Source organism: Maudiozyma barnettii (genome assembly GCF_903064755.1).
Source record: "Maudiozyma barnettii strain CLIB 1767 genome assembly, contig: KABA2_01, whole genome shotgun sequence".
Lineage (NCBI taxonomy): Eukaryota > Fungi > Ascomycota > Saccharomycetes > Saccharomycetales > Saccharomycetaceae > Maudiozyma > Maudiozyma barnettii.
Genome location: NW_024545238.1, coordinates 1,593,581 through 1,610,540, shown reverse-complemented (window position 1 = coordinate 1,610,540; position 16,960 = coordinate 1,593,581). Strand labels below are relative to the sequence as shown.

The 16,960-nt window shown below is 32.3% G+C and overlaps 7 protein-coding genes across 7 annotated transcripts; 5 read left to right on the top strand and 2 right to left on the bottom strand.

The window, feature by feature from the left end:
* Positions 1 to 380: 380 nt before the first annotated feature.
* On the bottom strand, positions 381 to 2,495 carry MET4 (Met4p; the record flags this gene model as incomplete). The annotated part of the gene is made up of 1 exon (XM_041548609.1): positions 381 to 2,495. One exon carries the CDS (start codon positions 2,493 to 2,495, stop codon positions 381 to 383), a length of 2,115 nt encoding a protein of 704 aa, XP_041404543.1.
* A 1,441-nt stretch (positions 2,496 to 3,936) lies between these two features.
* Positions 3,937 to 7,203, top strand: KABA2_01S15158 (uncharacterized protein; the record flags this gene model as incomplete). Its single annotated transcript, XM_041548608.1, has 1 exon — positions 3,937 to 7,203. The coding sequence occupies one exon, from the start codon at positions 3,937 to 3,939 to the stop codon at positions 7,201 to 7,203; it is 3,267 nt and encodes a 1,088-aa protein (XP_041404542.1).
* Positions 7,204 to 7,669: 466 nt separating this feature from the next.
* Positions 7,670 to 8,476, top strand: KABA2_01S15136 (uncharacterized protein; the record flags this gene model as incomplete). The annotated part of the gene is made up of 1 exon (XM_041548607.1): positions 7,670 to 8,476. The coding sequence occupies one exon, from the start codon at positions 7,670 to 7,672 to the stop codon at positions 8,474 to 8,476; it is 807 nt and encodes a 268-aa protein (XP_041404541.1).
* Positions 8,477 to 8,849: 373 nt separating this feature from the next.
* Positions 8,850 to 9,512, top strand: NOP15 (rRNA-binding ribosome biosynthesis protein NOP15; the record flags this gene model as incomplete). The annotated part of the gene is made up of 1 exon (XM_041548606.1): positions 8,850 to 9,512. The coding sequence occupies one exon, from the start codon at positions 8,850 to 8,852 to the stop codon at positions 9,510 to 9,512; it is 663 nt and encodes a 220-aa protein (XP_041404540.1).
* A 2,308-nt stretch (positions 9,513 to 11,820) lies between these two features.
* Positions 11,821 to 13,488, top strand: KABA2_01S15092 (uncharacterized protein; the record flags this gene model as incomplete). The annotated part of the gene is made up of 1 exon (XM_041548605.1): positions 11,821 to 13,488. The coding sequence occupies one exon, from the start codon at positions 11,821 to 11,823 to the stop codon at positions 13,486 to 13,488; it is 1,668 nt and encodes a 555-aa protein (XP_041404539.1).
* Positions 13,489 to 15,047: 1,559 nt separating this feature from the next.
* Positions 15,048 to 15,413, top strand: CYB5 (Cyb5p; the record flags this gene model as incomplete). The annotated part of the gene is made up of 1 exon (XM_041548604.1): positions 15,048 to 15,413. One exon carries the CDS (start codon positions 15,048 to 15,050, stop codon positions 15,411 to 15,413), a length of 366 nt encoding a protein of 121 aa, XP_041404538.1.
* A 560-nt stretch (positions 15,414 to 15,973) lies between these two features.
* On the bottom strand, positions 15,974 to 16,312 carry DBP2 (DEAD-box ATP-dependent RNA helicase DBP2; the record flags this gene model as incomplete). The annotated part of the gene is made up of 1 exon (XM_041548603.1): positions 15,974 to 16,312. The coding sequence occupies one exon, from the start codon at positions 16,310 to 16,312 to the stop codon at positions 15,974 to 15,976; it is 339 nt and encodes a 112-aa protein (XP_041404537.1).
* Between the last annotated feature and the right edge of the window lie 648 nt (positions 16,313 to 16,960).

The window sequence follows — 16,960 nt, the reverse complement described above, 5'->3', positions numbered from 1 at the left end:
GTTCTTATAAAGCTCAAATTGGTTTCAAACAATAAAATCAAGGCAAGTTATAAATTAATCAATCCTTTAGTTGTCTAGCTTCATAAACCTTTGAATAATTGTTTTTATTTCACAATTTCTTTCTTCTTGTCTGTATACATAATAAGAAATATATATGAACAACTAAAACGCGTAAATTACCAAAAATGTGAAAAAAAAATATTGACAACACATTTTCGCGTCCGTTTAATATTGGAAATTTACCTCTTATATTATCTAACATTGAAGCAAATAGGATTAATTGAATTAGAACAGTGTAAAAATATTTTGTTACTCCACTATATACTTGTTAATTCGCTATAACTATGATATTTATAAAATATACCTATTATCTACATTTTTTATTTTGATAGTTTTCTTTTCTTTTTAGGATCCTCATCATCGCTTTCACTACCGTCATTATCTAAGTGTCTGTTTCCTATATTTTCTTGTTCTTGGGTTGTTTGATGAGCTCTCTTCAGTAAATTCTGTTTTATCGATTCCGCTTGTTCTATACCTTCTTGTTCACCACTATTAACCACTAGATCCTTCAATAATTTGTTTTCCATTTCTAACGTATGTATCTTTTGTTGTAATTTTAAAGCCAGATCATTCAATTCATTGATAGAATTTTCAAGCTCCTTGCCTTTCAACTTCTTTTTCTGAGCATATGTAGAATGTGATGTAGGTTCAACCTTCGGCTGTGTATTTGAGTTAACCGAGTGGTCAACTGCGGATGATATATTTGTAATTGAAGAACAAGATTCTTTCTTTATAGTCGATGCCGAGTTCACTGGTAAGTCAGACGGTATTTTGGCATTTCCCGAGGGTAACTTATTTACAGGTTTTGAGACTATATTTTGTTTCTTAGAAATTGGTTCACTGGCGTGTCTCATATAGTTAGGTGAAGTAAGAGTATTATCATCTGAGGAATTATGACGGTTTTGTTGTTGCTTCTGTTGTTGAACATTTTGTCGTATATTTGATACATCTGGAGTAGCATGCATCACTGCGGCTGGTTCCGATACGTTGGATTCTTGTCTCCTGCCATTATTATTAATGTTAGTGTTGACGGGACTTGGCTGAGAATGTGGTGTTTCACGATTCACTTGTGGTTGAGATCTTGATCTCTTTGTGGGCTTCTTATCAGATAATAGGTCCAATAAAAAATGAGCACCTTTATCTGATGAAGATCTTTCATCATTTGAAGAACCATTAGAATGTGACTCTGAAGAATATTTTATTTGTTGTTTATGTTGTTCATTATAGGCAATGATAGCTGAAATTGCTACAATTTGATCTTCTGCGAAACCTGCTTTTAATAAAGAAGTATGTGCACCTTCTGGAACTTTAACTCTTGGCAATAATGCCACCAATGTAGAAGTAGGGATTTGAGAATAATCTGGCATATGTATTTGTGGTTCTTGTGAATCATGTGTCACATTATTACTATTGATGGTTTGTTTCTTTTGTTTCTTTAATGGTAAATTATTTGCTACCAAATTTGATAATGGGGAAGAGATACTTGGAACATGATTCCTTTGATATGGAGGATTGGTATTCTCTGCTCGATGTTGAGGCAACAAGGAAACTTGACTATGATTATTTATATTATTTTCTTGTCCTTCTTCTTCTTCTTCATCTTCGTCATCTTCGTCACGAGCATTGTTCATGTTATTAGTTGGACCATCTACTTCAAAATTTGTAAATCCACTATGATCATCATGTACCAAATTATTAGACATATCGAAACTTGGATGAATATTATTGTTGTCATGGTCTTCAACATCATTATTATTATCATTAGCATCGTTTTCATGATGTGATCTTCTTGAAGAAAATCTTGATTTGGAATGATCATATTGAGAAGTCAAAAATTTATTTCTTCTTTGTGATAATATATGGTTTCTATTCTTATGATCATCATTTGTATCACTTTTATTGTTGAATATATTTTCTTCATCCTCCTCATCCTCATTATTATTGTTGTTGTTGTTTTGTGGTTTATCCTCATCTGGGAAAATAAATACTTCATCAGCAAATGCACTTAATTCAACAGCTAATTGTTCATCCAAACCAAACGTATTTCCCGAAACGGTATTCATAATAGACCCACCATGTACATTATTATTATTATTATTATTAATTGAGGTAGCCGATCCGTTATTATTATTGCTATTGTTATTATGGTCATTTTGTGATTCATTCATAACCCATGAATCCAAATTAACAAAATCTTGATCTAATGATGGAATGAAATTATCAACGTATGCCAGTTGTTCTAATAAGATATCGGGTGTAATATTAGAGTCATGTATATTAACATTTGGATTATTCAATGTATCAATTGCATCAAACGTCTCATGTGTTGTATGTGTATTACTGGTATCTTTTTCAGGTTCATTACTACCATAGATGCTCATATATTCATTGGCATAGGAATCGTCCCTTGCAGTAGTTGGTTTTTCTTGTTTCATCATATGTATATGATACTTGACGAATGTTCCTCTTGTTGTTGATGACGTTCTCTATATGATAGTATCACGTAGTATATCTTAGAAAAAACCAAAACAATCAATCAATCAACCAAAACAAGCGAATTAGTACTATTACTATTTTTTTTTGTCAGATTCACGGCTGAAAACAAACAAATTGTGATAAAGAACGAAAATGAAAGGTTCTTATAAATGGTAAAAAGGCAACTATAGATTACTTGTTGCTTTTGCAGCTCTAGACAGTTGTTATTTAATATGCTAAATGAGCAACTGAAAACTATCTTGCGATACGTTATGTTAGGTTGTATGTAAATAGTCATGATGTTTCTTTTAAGTTCCACAGTTTTTAAAATTTTCTTCTCTTTCTCTGCTTTTTTTTGTTGATTTTTTTCGAAATTTCTTCACAATTTTCTCTTTTCCCGCACTGTGTGCAGACAGCAACGCCCATCCATCGCTCGCTCGCCCGCTCATCGCTAATAGAGAAAAGCAGAAAGTGAGTCAACTGATACAAAATTCAGACTATATAAGTACAATAACAATAACAACAATCGTTGTTATTGTAGTTCGGTAAAGCAAGTTGAACCATTCATTACAATATAATAATATAGACAGGGTTACTATGGTGTTTATGTAATATATACCACATGTATTGAAGATCAGAATGAAGTGATAGTAATCTTCTGTCTATTCTTTTGATATTTATCGAACCGAATCATTCCATGGGTGTATGCAATTCTTAACGACGACGTGATACATATACATATATACATATATAATTTCAAACTATCGATTCATGAATCAGGCGTATTACATTTTGTTACTTAAATTAGAAAATAGCTCTCTCTCTCTATATATATATATCACTATATCACCGCTTGCCTCGTTCAAATTTCAATTTGTTTGTTTTTTTGTTTTTTGAGCCTCGGGGAATTACGTTATATTACACTACGCTATACTAAAAATAATACTGTTATTATTGTACTGCCCGTATAGACATTTGAATTAGTGTGCGCTGACAGTTTTTATTTTCATGAACTTAAATCTCCTATTAGCAATATAGTTAGTGTAATACACTGAAACTACAATCAATTATTACTAGCTATTGCAAAGAGTGCATCCAATTTGTAATAAGTGGTAATTTAGACCAAGTGGGTTTTTTCTATTTCGATATAGTATACTGAGAAAAATAAAGTATCCATTTTATATTCAAATACTCATTTATTTATACTTTATTGTCACTTTTTAGACCTCTATTGGATTCATTAGAACAGTCAAAGTTATTTTTCAAAAAAAAAGGGAAGAAAAAAGACACATACAACTTCGAGAGAAACTATATTTAGTTTCGCTACATTTTTATTCATTTTCTAATTTTGCATTTTTTTTTATTCCTATCAGATATAATATTAGTATCCTTATTATTCGAATGCTGATCCTTTTATCAACAGAACGTAGAGAGAGGAAACTTGCAATTGTATCGGAATCATACGCATTACTCTTTTCTCCAGTGAAAGATAAAATATCAAAGAAATCTTCATGTGCCATCGAATTGATTCCGAAGGAACAACTTCAACATCACAGATTTAGAAGACTGTCTCCTCATGAAGTTCATGGTTTTATTGGACTGTTAGAGATCGATGGACTAATATTCATCGGTGTAATCACGGGAAAGACAAAAGTTGCATCTCCAATACCTCATGAAATAATTAATAAGATATATGCAATTGATTTCTTTTGTTTAAATGATAATACATGGGATTTTATTGAATTGGATCAAAGTGGGAAACCTATCGCAGGTGATATGAATGATTTACAAGAACAACAATTATCTAGACACCCTTGTTATGATGTAAGGAAATTGATGTCAAATGGTTCGTTTTACTATAGTAATGATTTTGATTTGACAACTACTTTACAAAATAGAGGCTTTAAGAATGAAGATAATTTGGTTAATGATGATACTATAGAAGAAGAATATATGTGGAATTCATTCCTTATGGAAGAAATTTTGGCATATAGAGATAGATTAGATTCTCATACAAAACATATTGTGGATAATGAAGGGTTTTTAACAACTGTGATACGAGGTTTCGCTGAAACGTTTGTTACTTATATTAAAAGATTAAAAATTGAATTGACTGTAATATCAAAACAAAGTTGGAAAAGAGCAGGAACGAGGTTTAACGCAAGAGGTATTGATGATGAAGGAAACGTGGCGAATTTTGTAGAGACCGAATTGATAATGTACTCCAATGAATATTGTTATGCGTTCACTCAAGTAAGAGGTAGTGTACCAATATTTTGGGAACAAGATGCAGCAATTATGAATGCAAAAGTTACCATAACAAGATCCTTAGAGGCTACACAACCTGTCTTTGATGAACACTTTGCTAAATTGATAAGTAAGTATGGACCTGTAAATATTATCAATTTATTATCCACTAAATCAAATGAAATTGAATTATCAAGAAGATATAGAACTCATTTAAAAAAGTCAGATAAATTAGGTTTTAATAAGAATATATTCTTAACAGAATTTGATTTCCATAGAGAAACTGCTCAGGATGGGTTCAATGCTGCAAAGAACTTATTACCTTTAATTAAAGATGCTTTATTAACAGAAGGTTATTATTGTTATGATGTTCAAGAAGATCAAATAATATCCGAACAAAATGGTGTCTTTAGAACAAATTGTTTGGATTGTTTAGATAGAACAAATTTGGTACAACAACTAATGTCATATGAATTATTTAAAACTTTTTTACATGATGTGGAATTAATTACGCCAAGAGCGAATGTCGATGAATCTGATTTTATCAAAAAACATAATGCATTATGGGCAGATCAAGGTGATCAAATTTCACAAATTTATACGGGAACAAATGCATTGAAATCATCATATTCTAGAAAGGGTAAAATGTCATTATCTGGTGCGTTATCTGATGCCAAGAAATCTGTAAGTCGAATGTATATTAACAATTTCATGGATAAAGGTAAACAACAAAATATTGATGCATTACTTGGTAGATTACCAAACCAAAGACCAGTTAGATTATATGATCCCATTGGTGACTATATTAATGAAGAGTTATCTAAAATGTCAGATCAATATACTGCTACCTCTAATATGAACCTATTGATAGGTACTTATAACGTGAACGGGATGTCAAAAAGAGCCGATTTATCTAAATGGCTATTCCCAATTGGAGATAAATTCAAACCAGATATCGTTGTATTAGGTTTACAAGAAGTTATCGAAATGTCTGCTAGCGCAATACTAAATGCAGATAATACAAAGGGTTCATTCTGGGAGTACGTAGTAAAGGACTGTTTGAATCAATATGATGAACAATATATTTTGTTACGAGTGGAACAAATGACTTCATTAGTGATACTTTTCTTTGTTAAAGCAGATAAAGTTAAAAATGTGAAAAGAGTAGAGGGTTCTACAAAGAAGACTGGATTTGGTGGTATGACAGGAAACAAAGGTGCTGTTGCTATTAGATTCGAATATGGAAGTACATCATTTTGTTTCGTGAATGCTCACTTTTCTGCAGGTAACAGTAACGTTGATGAACGTGCTAACGATTATTTATCTATCAATAAGAATATCTCATTTGCTAGATCAAGAAAAATCTTGGATAATGATTCTGTTTTTTGGTTTGGTGATTTGAATTATAGAATTAATTTAGCTAATGAAGTAGTGAGAAAAGAATTAGAATTGGAAAGAGAAGGATATATCGATCGATTGTTAAAGCATGATCAATTGACTCAAGAGATTGATTCTGGTATTATATTCCACGATTACTGTGAACCTGCATTACAATTTCGACCAACTTATAAATTTGATTTCGGAACGAACCTTTACGATAGTTCCGAAAAACGAAGAACACCATCGTGGACGGATAGAATAGTGTATAGAGGTGCTAATCTTCATCCACTGGCGTATTCTTCCGCACCATTAACTATTAGTGATCATAGACCGGTCTATGCTGCATATAGAACTGATGTATCGATAGTCGACGAGGAAAAGAAACATGAATTATCAAAGAAAATATATGAAGAATTTAAAATTAAGGATGATTCCGTGGGGCCTACCTCTTTATTAAGTACTGACGATGATATTGAGGATATAGAATTGGAAGCATACTTGGAACCAATTCACAAAAGGTCTCCTTCTCCTCATGTAACACCTGTTAAAAATATGCCTCCTCCAGTACCATTAACAGCACATTCTTCGTCTTCTATTTCTTTAGTTTCTTTATCTAATAGAGAACCTCGTCGCATTCCTGATCTCCCAAAAAGAGAGAATAGTAACATAAGTATAGCGCCTGTGCCACCGACATCAAGAAGTAGACAAGGAAATTATAAGGACAATACAAACCAACGTACCGATTCAAATTCTGATGTGGAAAATATAGAAAGAGTCCCGATTGTAGTATCACGTCCACCTTCTGTGAAACCAAGAAGACAGGGTCTACCTGAGTCTCATGAAGATGACAATACCAGCATTAATCTTCCAGAATCATCGGAAGGAAAAAAGAAAACACCTCCTATTATTCCAAATAAGAAACAGAGTCTGGAGAATGTTCCAATAGAGGGGTTAACTAAAAAAGTTCCTCCTATTGTACCAAAAAAGAAGGCTAGTCTGGGAAATTTTTATGGAGATACGGTTGACGCTACTGAACAATGACGAGAGAAAACCAAAAAGTCTATATAGATACATTAATATTACATAATAAAATTATAGAATAATTGCATATTATCATTCTTCTCTTTGATAGTTAACTATATTCTTACCAAATGGAGCCATGAATAAGTAGATGAACAATCGTTTGCCTAGTGTTTTGTTTATATTGTTAAAACAAAACAAAACAAAACGTATAGACCTCTTCTTTCTCGTTTCTTTTTCTTTCTCCGATGTTGCTCATTGCGGGAATAAAAGGCAAAAAGATGTAGGAACGTGCAACATTTAAAATGTTTACAATATTATATAATATAAATATTAGATATTTCAATGAACAGGGTTTACTTCAATTGTTTTTATTATGTATATCTATTAAAAAACAGATATTTGATCGTTTTGTTCTGACCTCGTTGACACCAGCATTGTAAATATAGGATAAATTTAACGTTTGAGAAAATCGATAATCACAATAATGGCTATCAAAACAATATACATAGCAAGACACGGTTACAGATCAAATTGGCTTCCTGACGGCCCTTATCCACCACCACCAACAAATGTGGATAGTGATGTACCACTGGCAGCACATGGTATAGACCAAGCTAAACAACTTGCTGATTTTGTTGCTAAACTAGATGTTAAACCACAACTAATCTTCTCATCACCATTTTACCGTTGCTTACAAACTAGTAAACCTGTAAAAGAGAAATTAGATATTCCACTGTACGTCGATAATGGTGTAGGTGAATGGTATAGACCAGATAGACCCATTATCCCAATCCCAGCTCCCGTATCTAAACTTAATGGGTTATTTGATAGTATGATTTCCGAAGACTGGGAATCATCTATTATACCAAGTGATAAAGGTGAAACTAAAGAAGACATATTTGAAAGATGTAACAAATTTCTTGGTATTTTTATACCTAGAGTTGAAGAAGTATTCCCAGAAGTTTCAAGTATACTTATTGTAACCCATGCTGCTACAAAAGCTGCTCTGGGTATGAATCTGTTAGGTTTCCCAGATGCAATTGTCTCCATTGATGACAAAGGTACTGTCATCCGTAATGGTTCTTGTTCTATTGACCAATTTGATTTGATCAAGAGTAACGGTAAAGATGTCTGCGCTAAAGAATGGGAACTGAAAATGAATGGTAACACATCTTTCTTAACTAAAGGTGAAGAAATGAATTGGGACTTTAGAAATGGATTTGAAGCTGGATCTGATGCTGATATTCGTGCAAGAAAGTTGGCCGATGCTAGAATTCAAAGATCCAATTGAACCTCTACAACAGTATCATATATCATAACTGATACCGCGTTAATCATACCTAACCGTTGTATATTATAACCTTTTTAAGTATGTGTGTACTTTATAAGACTGATAGACTGTCAATTATTACCGTTAAGTATTCTCGTATATAGCGATATATTTTCGCGTGCGAACAAATTTTCAACTGGATTGAAAATTTTTTTTAATTTTTCTTAGATGCTCATCTCATCTCATCTCATCTCTGTATGATTTGTTCTTGCAAAAAAAAAAAGAAGAAGAGATAGTAGGTTTTATATTTGAGTATATATATAGGTAGGTTAACGTATCTGCTACTTCAATCTCTTTAACTTGTTCAAAGTAGAAAGATCCCTAAGTATACAAGATGGCAACTACTAGAAGCTCTACAAAGAACGCTCAAAAACCAGCAGCTAAGGATGTCGCTGAACCTGTTCAAAAGATCAATGATAATATTGAAGTTGAATCCTCAGAAAGTGAATCTGATGAAGTTTCTGCCGATGAATTAAACTCTGACATCGAAGGTTTGTCTGAATCTGATAATGAGGAAGGTTCTAAGCATAACATTAAGAAATTAAAGTCCAAGAAGAACCAAGATGATGGTGAAAGTAAAAAGGGCAAGAACGACCAATATTCCAGTATCATATATGTTAGTAGACTTCCTCATGGTTTCCATGAAAGAGAACTAAGTAAATATTTCTCTCAATTTGGGGATTTAAAGGAAGTTAGATTAGCCAGAAATAAAAAGAGTGGTAACTCTAGACATTATGGTTTCATAGAGTTTGCTAACAAGGATGACGCTAAAATTGCACAAGAGGCTATGAATAACTATTTACTTATGGGTCATCTTCTTCAAGTACGTTTGTTAGGTAATGGTGCTAAAATTGAAAAATTATTCAAGTATAGAAAGAGAGCCTATGCAGAGGCTGATATTAAGAAGAGTGCCAAGGAATTACAAGAAGGAGCTGTGGCTAAACAACAGGCCAGAATGGAAAAACTAGCCGAAGCTGGTATTAAATTCTCATGGTAGACGAAATAAAATTAAACCATTAAAATATCACATCATCATTCATAACATTAATAAATATAATAGAAAAAGAAAAGGAACATGAACATGACAGAAAGGATTGTTATAAAGAGGCGGATAACATTAACAAATATGTTGGCAATCTTCCTCTTCAGTTTGACGAACTATTCCTCTTCATTAGATCGGCGTACCAATTGTTTGTTTTGTTCATTATTAATTTTGTTACCCTATAAATTTTTGTAAATTAGATCATATAACAAAATAAACTTAAAAAACCTGCACCTTATTTATCATGCTAATTAACGTAAAATGTCAACTCGCATGGAGTTTCTGTATTCTATCTGTAATAAAATAATAGTCTGAGATATGGTTACCCTGTTAACAAGATTACCTGTCGTCCATGTGGGTTCAAACTCACTCCACCTTGTCTTGATTGTTTAGAAAGATTGGCTTGAGTGTGTCAAATTGAAGAAGGTAACTTGGTAATCATATGTAATCAATAACTGTTCCGTGGATACATAAAAGGTTTCATGGATTATTATTTGAAAAATTTATATATACCTTCGAGAAGGAAATAAATAAAAAGAGAAATAGGGTTAGAGCTTCCTAAAAGGGACTTCATCATTGAAATAGAATATATTTATACCAGAGCACGTGTATCATCTAATGAAGCTAATGCCATTATGTGATAGCCTAATTTGATTAACCTGGCAGCCCGTATGGCAGAAACAGAGTCTTTTTTTTTTTACAAGTATTGTACAAAGAATAATTATCAAGAAAATTTCAGTGATATACCATTTTTAGACTCAGTAAACTTCAAATTTTGTTCAAGATTACACCATGGTCTTATCGATATGTCATGAGTAGTTATTATCATGAATATTGAAACGTTAATTAGACTGTCAAGAACAAAACAACACTTGAAAAAGAATGAGTAACATTTTGTAATATTGCCGTGTATTTTTTTCTTTCTTTCTTTCTCAAAATAATCATATACTATATGGCATACCAATTATTTTGGTTGTTATGGTGAATTCCAAGCAAAAAAACAAAGGTGTAACCTTCGCCAAAAGTAGAGTGACATCCAGAATAGAGAACAGGGTCGGTTGCATAGAGAAATATCTAATTGAATGAGAAGCAGAGGCCTAAACAAAAATAACTGAACTACATTTAATCCTATGAAAGGGAAAGTATCTCCTCTCGGACCATTTTACTTACCCCATGCACCAAATTCTCTTATTGTCTGTCTTTCCGAAAGCGGAAACCGTATGCGACTTTAGAACAATATGTACTACCGTTGATTGCCTTGGAAAAATAACAACAACAAAAATAGTAATAATCATCTATTTTAACTTAAACTCGGGTATCTTTAAGGTCCCTTAACATATTTTTGCTGATTCTCACACAACATTCCCTCAAATTTTTACAGATATTTTTTGTGCGTTCTGTTCTCGTTTGATTGTCTTTGTCATTAGTATATTTTTTTATGTTTTTCAGGTCATCTTCTATTGTTTTCAAAATAATCGATGAAAATTTCTGAGAGACTCTTTTTCATCATTTAGACTATTTTCACGCAGCGCTCGGTGAACTAAAAATTGAAAATACTAGTAATTAGACGATAATCATCAACAAGATAATAATTAGATAACTGTCGAGGTGCACGTTTTTCACATTCTGTCTTTTTGTTTAAAGTAGCAATGGTACGTCAGTAAAAGAAAAGCAAAGAAAATTTTGGAACAACTATATGTACATGCTTACTGAAATATGCCGGCTTATCCTATTGTTCTAATGTAACTTAGTGAGCCATTGTATTTTATCATCGACAAAATTGCTGTGATTGTCTAATTTCAATATGACCACTCTTTGCAAATCACATATTTTTCCAATAAAGATTCTTGCAAATTTCATCATGTGAAGTAAGCTACCTGAAACCTCGATGTAGTTTCTTCAACAAGGTTATATCATCTAAAATTCTTTGCCTTATTTTTCTTTTTTCTTTTTTTTTCATTGGTGGTATTCAATTAAGAACAAAACTTGTAATATGGTGTATGCTTAGTCGATGTTTAGCAATCATTGCACTCGTGGGTTATTATTTTAATTTATATTTTACTAGAAACTATAACGATTTTTTTAATCAATAAAAATTAACAGTTTTAATAATATATAAAGAGATCAAAATACATTCTAATCTCGAAATATAATCTTTCCTCATTCTTTCCTGTTCATTATTATTATTCGTTGTTAATATTCAGTATTCAGATATAACATCGAACAAAACATTAGTTTTCCTCCTGACAAGTTAAGAAAAAAAATGTCTTCTTACGAAAACAAGCATCTTACCAGTCCGGTATTAAGGGATGTCCCATCTTCCCTTGCCGAGTTCAAGGAAACTATTATCAACAGACATAGAAAGGAAGTCATTATCTTACACGATAAGAAGAAAGTTCAAGAAATTTCATCTGGTTCCGATTGTTCAATTGAAGGTAACGAAAAACATCATGATAAAACCCACACTGTCGGTTCCGATGAAGACGAAAACAGAAAGGGTCTAGCTAAATACTGGGCCATTATTACTACTGGTGCAGGTTTATTCTCCGATGGTTATATAAATAACTCCATTTCTTCTGTTTCCACATGTTTCGCTAAGATATATGGTAAAGCTTACACAGAATCGCGTGCTATCCAAAATGTTTCTTCCATTGTGTTCGTTGGTACTGTCGTTGGTCAATTAATATTTGGTTACTTGTCTGATCAACATTCTCGTAAATTTTCTATGTTATTTGGTACTAGTATGCTAATCGTCTTCACTATTTTATGTGCTGGTGCTTGGGGTAAAGGTACATCGGGAACTGAGCCAGGTGGATTATTCGCTGCTTTAACAGCTTGGAGATTTTTCTTAGGTATTGCCATTGGTTCTGAATATTCATCTGGTTCCCCAGCTGCCGCTGAAGCCTCTAATCTATTACCAGCCGGTAAGAGAAATAGATGGTTCATTTGGTTTACTAACTTCACTATTGACTCTGGTTTCGTCGTAGGTGCCTTCGTCCCATTAGTTTTGTTATGGATTTGCAAGGAAGATCATTTGACTCCAGTTTGGAGAATTTCTATTGGTCTAGGTGCTATTCCACCAATATCCTTATTCTTCTTGAGACTAAAGTACAAGGAAGGTAAGGCATTTGAAAAGACCAAATTTACCAAGGGTTTACCATACTGGCGTATTATCAAGTTTTACTGGTTCAGAACTGCTATGATTTCCATCATCTGGTTCTTATACGATTTCTCCTCATACGCTTTTGGTACTTACTCATCCATCATTATTGGTCTTGTTTTGCCAGAAGATGCCTCCATCTATCAAAACTTTGGTTGGAATGTCGTTTTCAACTTATTTTACATCCCAGGTTCTTTCTTGGGTGCGTACTCTGCTGATTACTTCGGTCCACGTCTGACTTTATCTGTCGGTTTAGTTATTCAATCTGCTATTGGTTATGGTTTAGCCGGTGGTTTAGACCACCTGAGAGAACATATTGGTGGTTTCGTTGTTATGTACGGTATCTTCATGACCTTAGGTGAATTCTCTGCTGGTGACAACGCCGGTTGTATTGCCTCCAAGATTTCTGCTACTCCAGTTAGAGGTACCTTATACGGTGTTGCTGCTATGATTGGTAAAGTTGGTGCCTTTGTTGGTTCTTATGTCTTCCCAACTATCATTAGAAAGTACGGTTTATCTGCTCCATACTGGGTTTCTTCTTCCCTATGTATTTTCTCTGCTTTTATTTCTTATTTCTTCCTACCAGATTTAGATCAAGAAGCTATGAACAGAGAAGATGAAAGATTCTTAGAGTATCTAAGAGAGTCTGGTTACGATATGTCTCAAATGGGTATCAACAAGGACCAAGAAACTCATGTTGAAATGCTAAACGATTCTGAAGAGTCTGTTATTAACAAGCTTGACCACACCGTTGACGTACAAGAACGTTAATTTCCCAAACAAGTCTTCTTTATTACTTTTCTTTTGATTCAACTTTGTTTCTGTTATAATTAATTGAATACCATAATGCTATTCATTTAATACATTCATATTCCTAGACTTTAGTGTAACTTTTTCTTCGTTTACACAAATGTGTATAACGTTGGACCTTTCTGTACAATATAATTCCAACTACAAATATACCAATATTTAATAATTTTATAATTTTATAATATACTTCAATTCAATAAATTAAACATTTAACCCGAGTTTGAATAATCTCTTCAGGGATGGGTTCTATTTGTTCAATGATTTCACTCTTTACAAGATTAAGATTTAAAGAATTAGATAAAGAAGCTATGAAGAGAGAAGAGAGATTGTTTAAAGAATATTTAGAGAGTCAAGGGTATGATATTACATTGATGGGTTTACATCGTACTTATTTAGAAAATAATGATATTAGTAGTAGTGATGATACTTATGCAATCGATGTGATCATGATTCCGATAATAGGAATTCCTTAATTAATAAGTATTAAAACTCTGCAGTAGAGAAAGAGTTTATACATATATATAGTCTGTTATCTATTATAAAAATAAATATACATACATTTAACATTAAAACTGTTCATGAAAGAGACGAGGGAGCGAACGAATATGAAAGTTCAAGGTAGGCAAGACAAGAAGACCCTTACTTTAAAATTGATATCGAACAACCCGTAATGTACTGAAGAAAAGGGGAACACGTTTATAGTTAGTTCTCTTTATTTCAATAAAATGTTTAATATCGGCAATCAAATTCATAACATTACAAAATTAGACTCATCGAATATTTATTGATTTTTACCTTCCAGTAGATCCGATAAAGTCAGTATTTTTACAACATTATTTTGAATCCGATATTTACGTACATTCTGATAAAGTTCTGCATCGAAGCTACAGCGAAAATGTATTTGTCAGCAGCAATCATTAGCCCCACTATTTTGAGCTTATAAAAATGTATTCGATGGCGTAAACTGCGAAAAGTCCGTTACACATAAAATATATTGAGTGGGAGATTGTTATTTCAGCTCAAGTTCGTTTCTTTCTGAATAGAGAAAATGAGACGCAACGAGTGAAAATTTTATTCATCCACTATCAAACGAGACAACGAAAATCCCGTGCAACTAAAAAAAAATGAAGCCAAAAAGCGAGCGAAAACGAAAAAACTTCACGCATTTTAACGGTCTTCCAAAAGCGAGTTGTTGTGCGTTGTTTGTTTTGTAACTTTGAATGAAAAAGAAAGAGAGAGAATTAACGAATTAATTGATTTATCCTGAGAGAAGCGATAAACGAGATGACCAGTTTTTGTAAATATATACATACTAATGCAATATTGAGAGAACAGCGTTAAAATTCTATCTTACATATTTAGTTAAATCTGATTTATATATAACTAAGCCGAAATTGATTAACTCTTGATATTATAATTTTCATCTCTTATTTCTGTTTATTTTACAATTCTCATTTGTATCCAAAAAAAAGTACAAACAAATTGTTTCCAAATTTTATACACATACACACTTTATAATAATGTCTACCGTTTACACTTATCAAGAAATCGCTGAACACAACTCTCCAAAGGATACTTGGATCATTATCGATGACAAAGTCTACGATGTCTCCAAGTTTCTAGATGAACATCCAGGTGGTGATGAAATTATCTTCGATCAAGCCGGTAGAGACGCTACTGAATATTTTGTAGATATCGGTCATTCTGATGATGCTTTGAAATTACTAAAGAGTAAATGTATTGGTAAAGTCGATGTCACTAGTGAGAAGGTCATCTTCGAACCAAAGGTAGAAGAAAAAACTGAAGGTAACCAAGGTAATGGTCAATTGGCTGTTATTGTTGCTATTCTATGTTTCATTGTTGGTTACTATTTCCTAAACGAATAAGTGTGGTTGTCTCTTTATTCATTTTTTTCATAAAAAGATTACTTATTTATTATAAAATTTACCAAGAACAATTCAATTGTTTCTATTATTATTTTTTCCATTCCTTTTATTGATATTTTTCTTTTTTACTTAGATAGTTGATCTATCTAACCCTGTGCTCTTTAGTGTTTTCTGTTGTCGTTATGTTTTTTTCACATTTCATAAATTATATCACTAAATCTACTCTACTACTTCTGCATCTTATACTACTGGTTTTCTGCAGTATATTCATATATATATTTATATTTATATATTTCTGATTCAAATAATTATAATACAATACAATACAATACAATACAATACAACGCAATACAAGATTTAAATTATACAGTTCATTATTCAATGAACTGCGTCTTGACTCCAATGAAAACATATATTTGTAATATGTTTTTATTCAAATCGATATATTTTATAAGAAATGCTATTCAAGTTATAATTAATTAGTTATATTGTACAGATAATATTTATATTTATAAAATTTGTTGAGGGGAAAACTTTTTATAGATGGAACTTAGCATTCTCTAGTAGTTACCACCTCTGTTACCCCAACCACCATCTCTGGATCTGTTGAAACCACCGTTACCACCGTTACCACCACGGCCACCACCGAAACCACCACGTCTACCGTAACCACCACGGCCACCACGGCCACCACCGTATCTTGGGTGAGGACCTCTTTGTCTCCTGTCGTATCTTAATAAATCTTGTGGGATGGTTTGATTGGCTTCTCTCATAATGGATATTAGAGATGCACCTAGAGATTTGTTATCTTCAGTAAAGAAGGAGATAGCAGTACCTGTGGCACCAGCTCTACCAGTTCTACCGATTCTATGGACATAATCTTCAATGTTACCTGGCATATCATAGTTAATGACATAACTAATACCTTTAACATCTAATTTGAAAAATAAAAAGAATAAAAAAATATTAAATGAAGTATATTGAAATACTCATTAATAATTTGATTATGTTTTTTCTTGTTAGTAAACAGAATTCAATAATTCAATTGATTTGCTATTCTCCGAAGTTTTGTTCTTGACTGTAATAACAATGAAGTTATTCTGATGAAGTGCACACGCGCAAAGACATTCATCATGAATAATAACATTGAGACAAAATTATATTTCATGATGACAGATTTGTCTGTGATTTCCAATCATCCCCTCCAACAAAGTTTCATAAAAAGAAAACATGAATGAAGTTAATATTTATATATTTTTTATAATATGCATACTATATACAAAATTATCAATAATGAAAAAAAAAAAACTAAAACGAAAGGCCTCATAGTTTTCTAATCTTCTTAAAAATTTAAGAAGAAAGCATTAGAAAACATTTATCAAAACGAATGTATCGTTTAGAAGCCTTAATATCAATTTTAAGTCGTAACACATATTAAGAGAAAGATGTAAATGAAAAGAAAACATATTGATTGATTGTAATTTTCCGGTTTTAAAGAAGAAAAAACATGTACACCCTTTCCTCTTGCAGCCCTCTCATCTCTATCT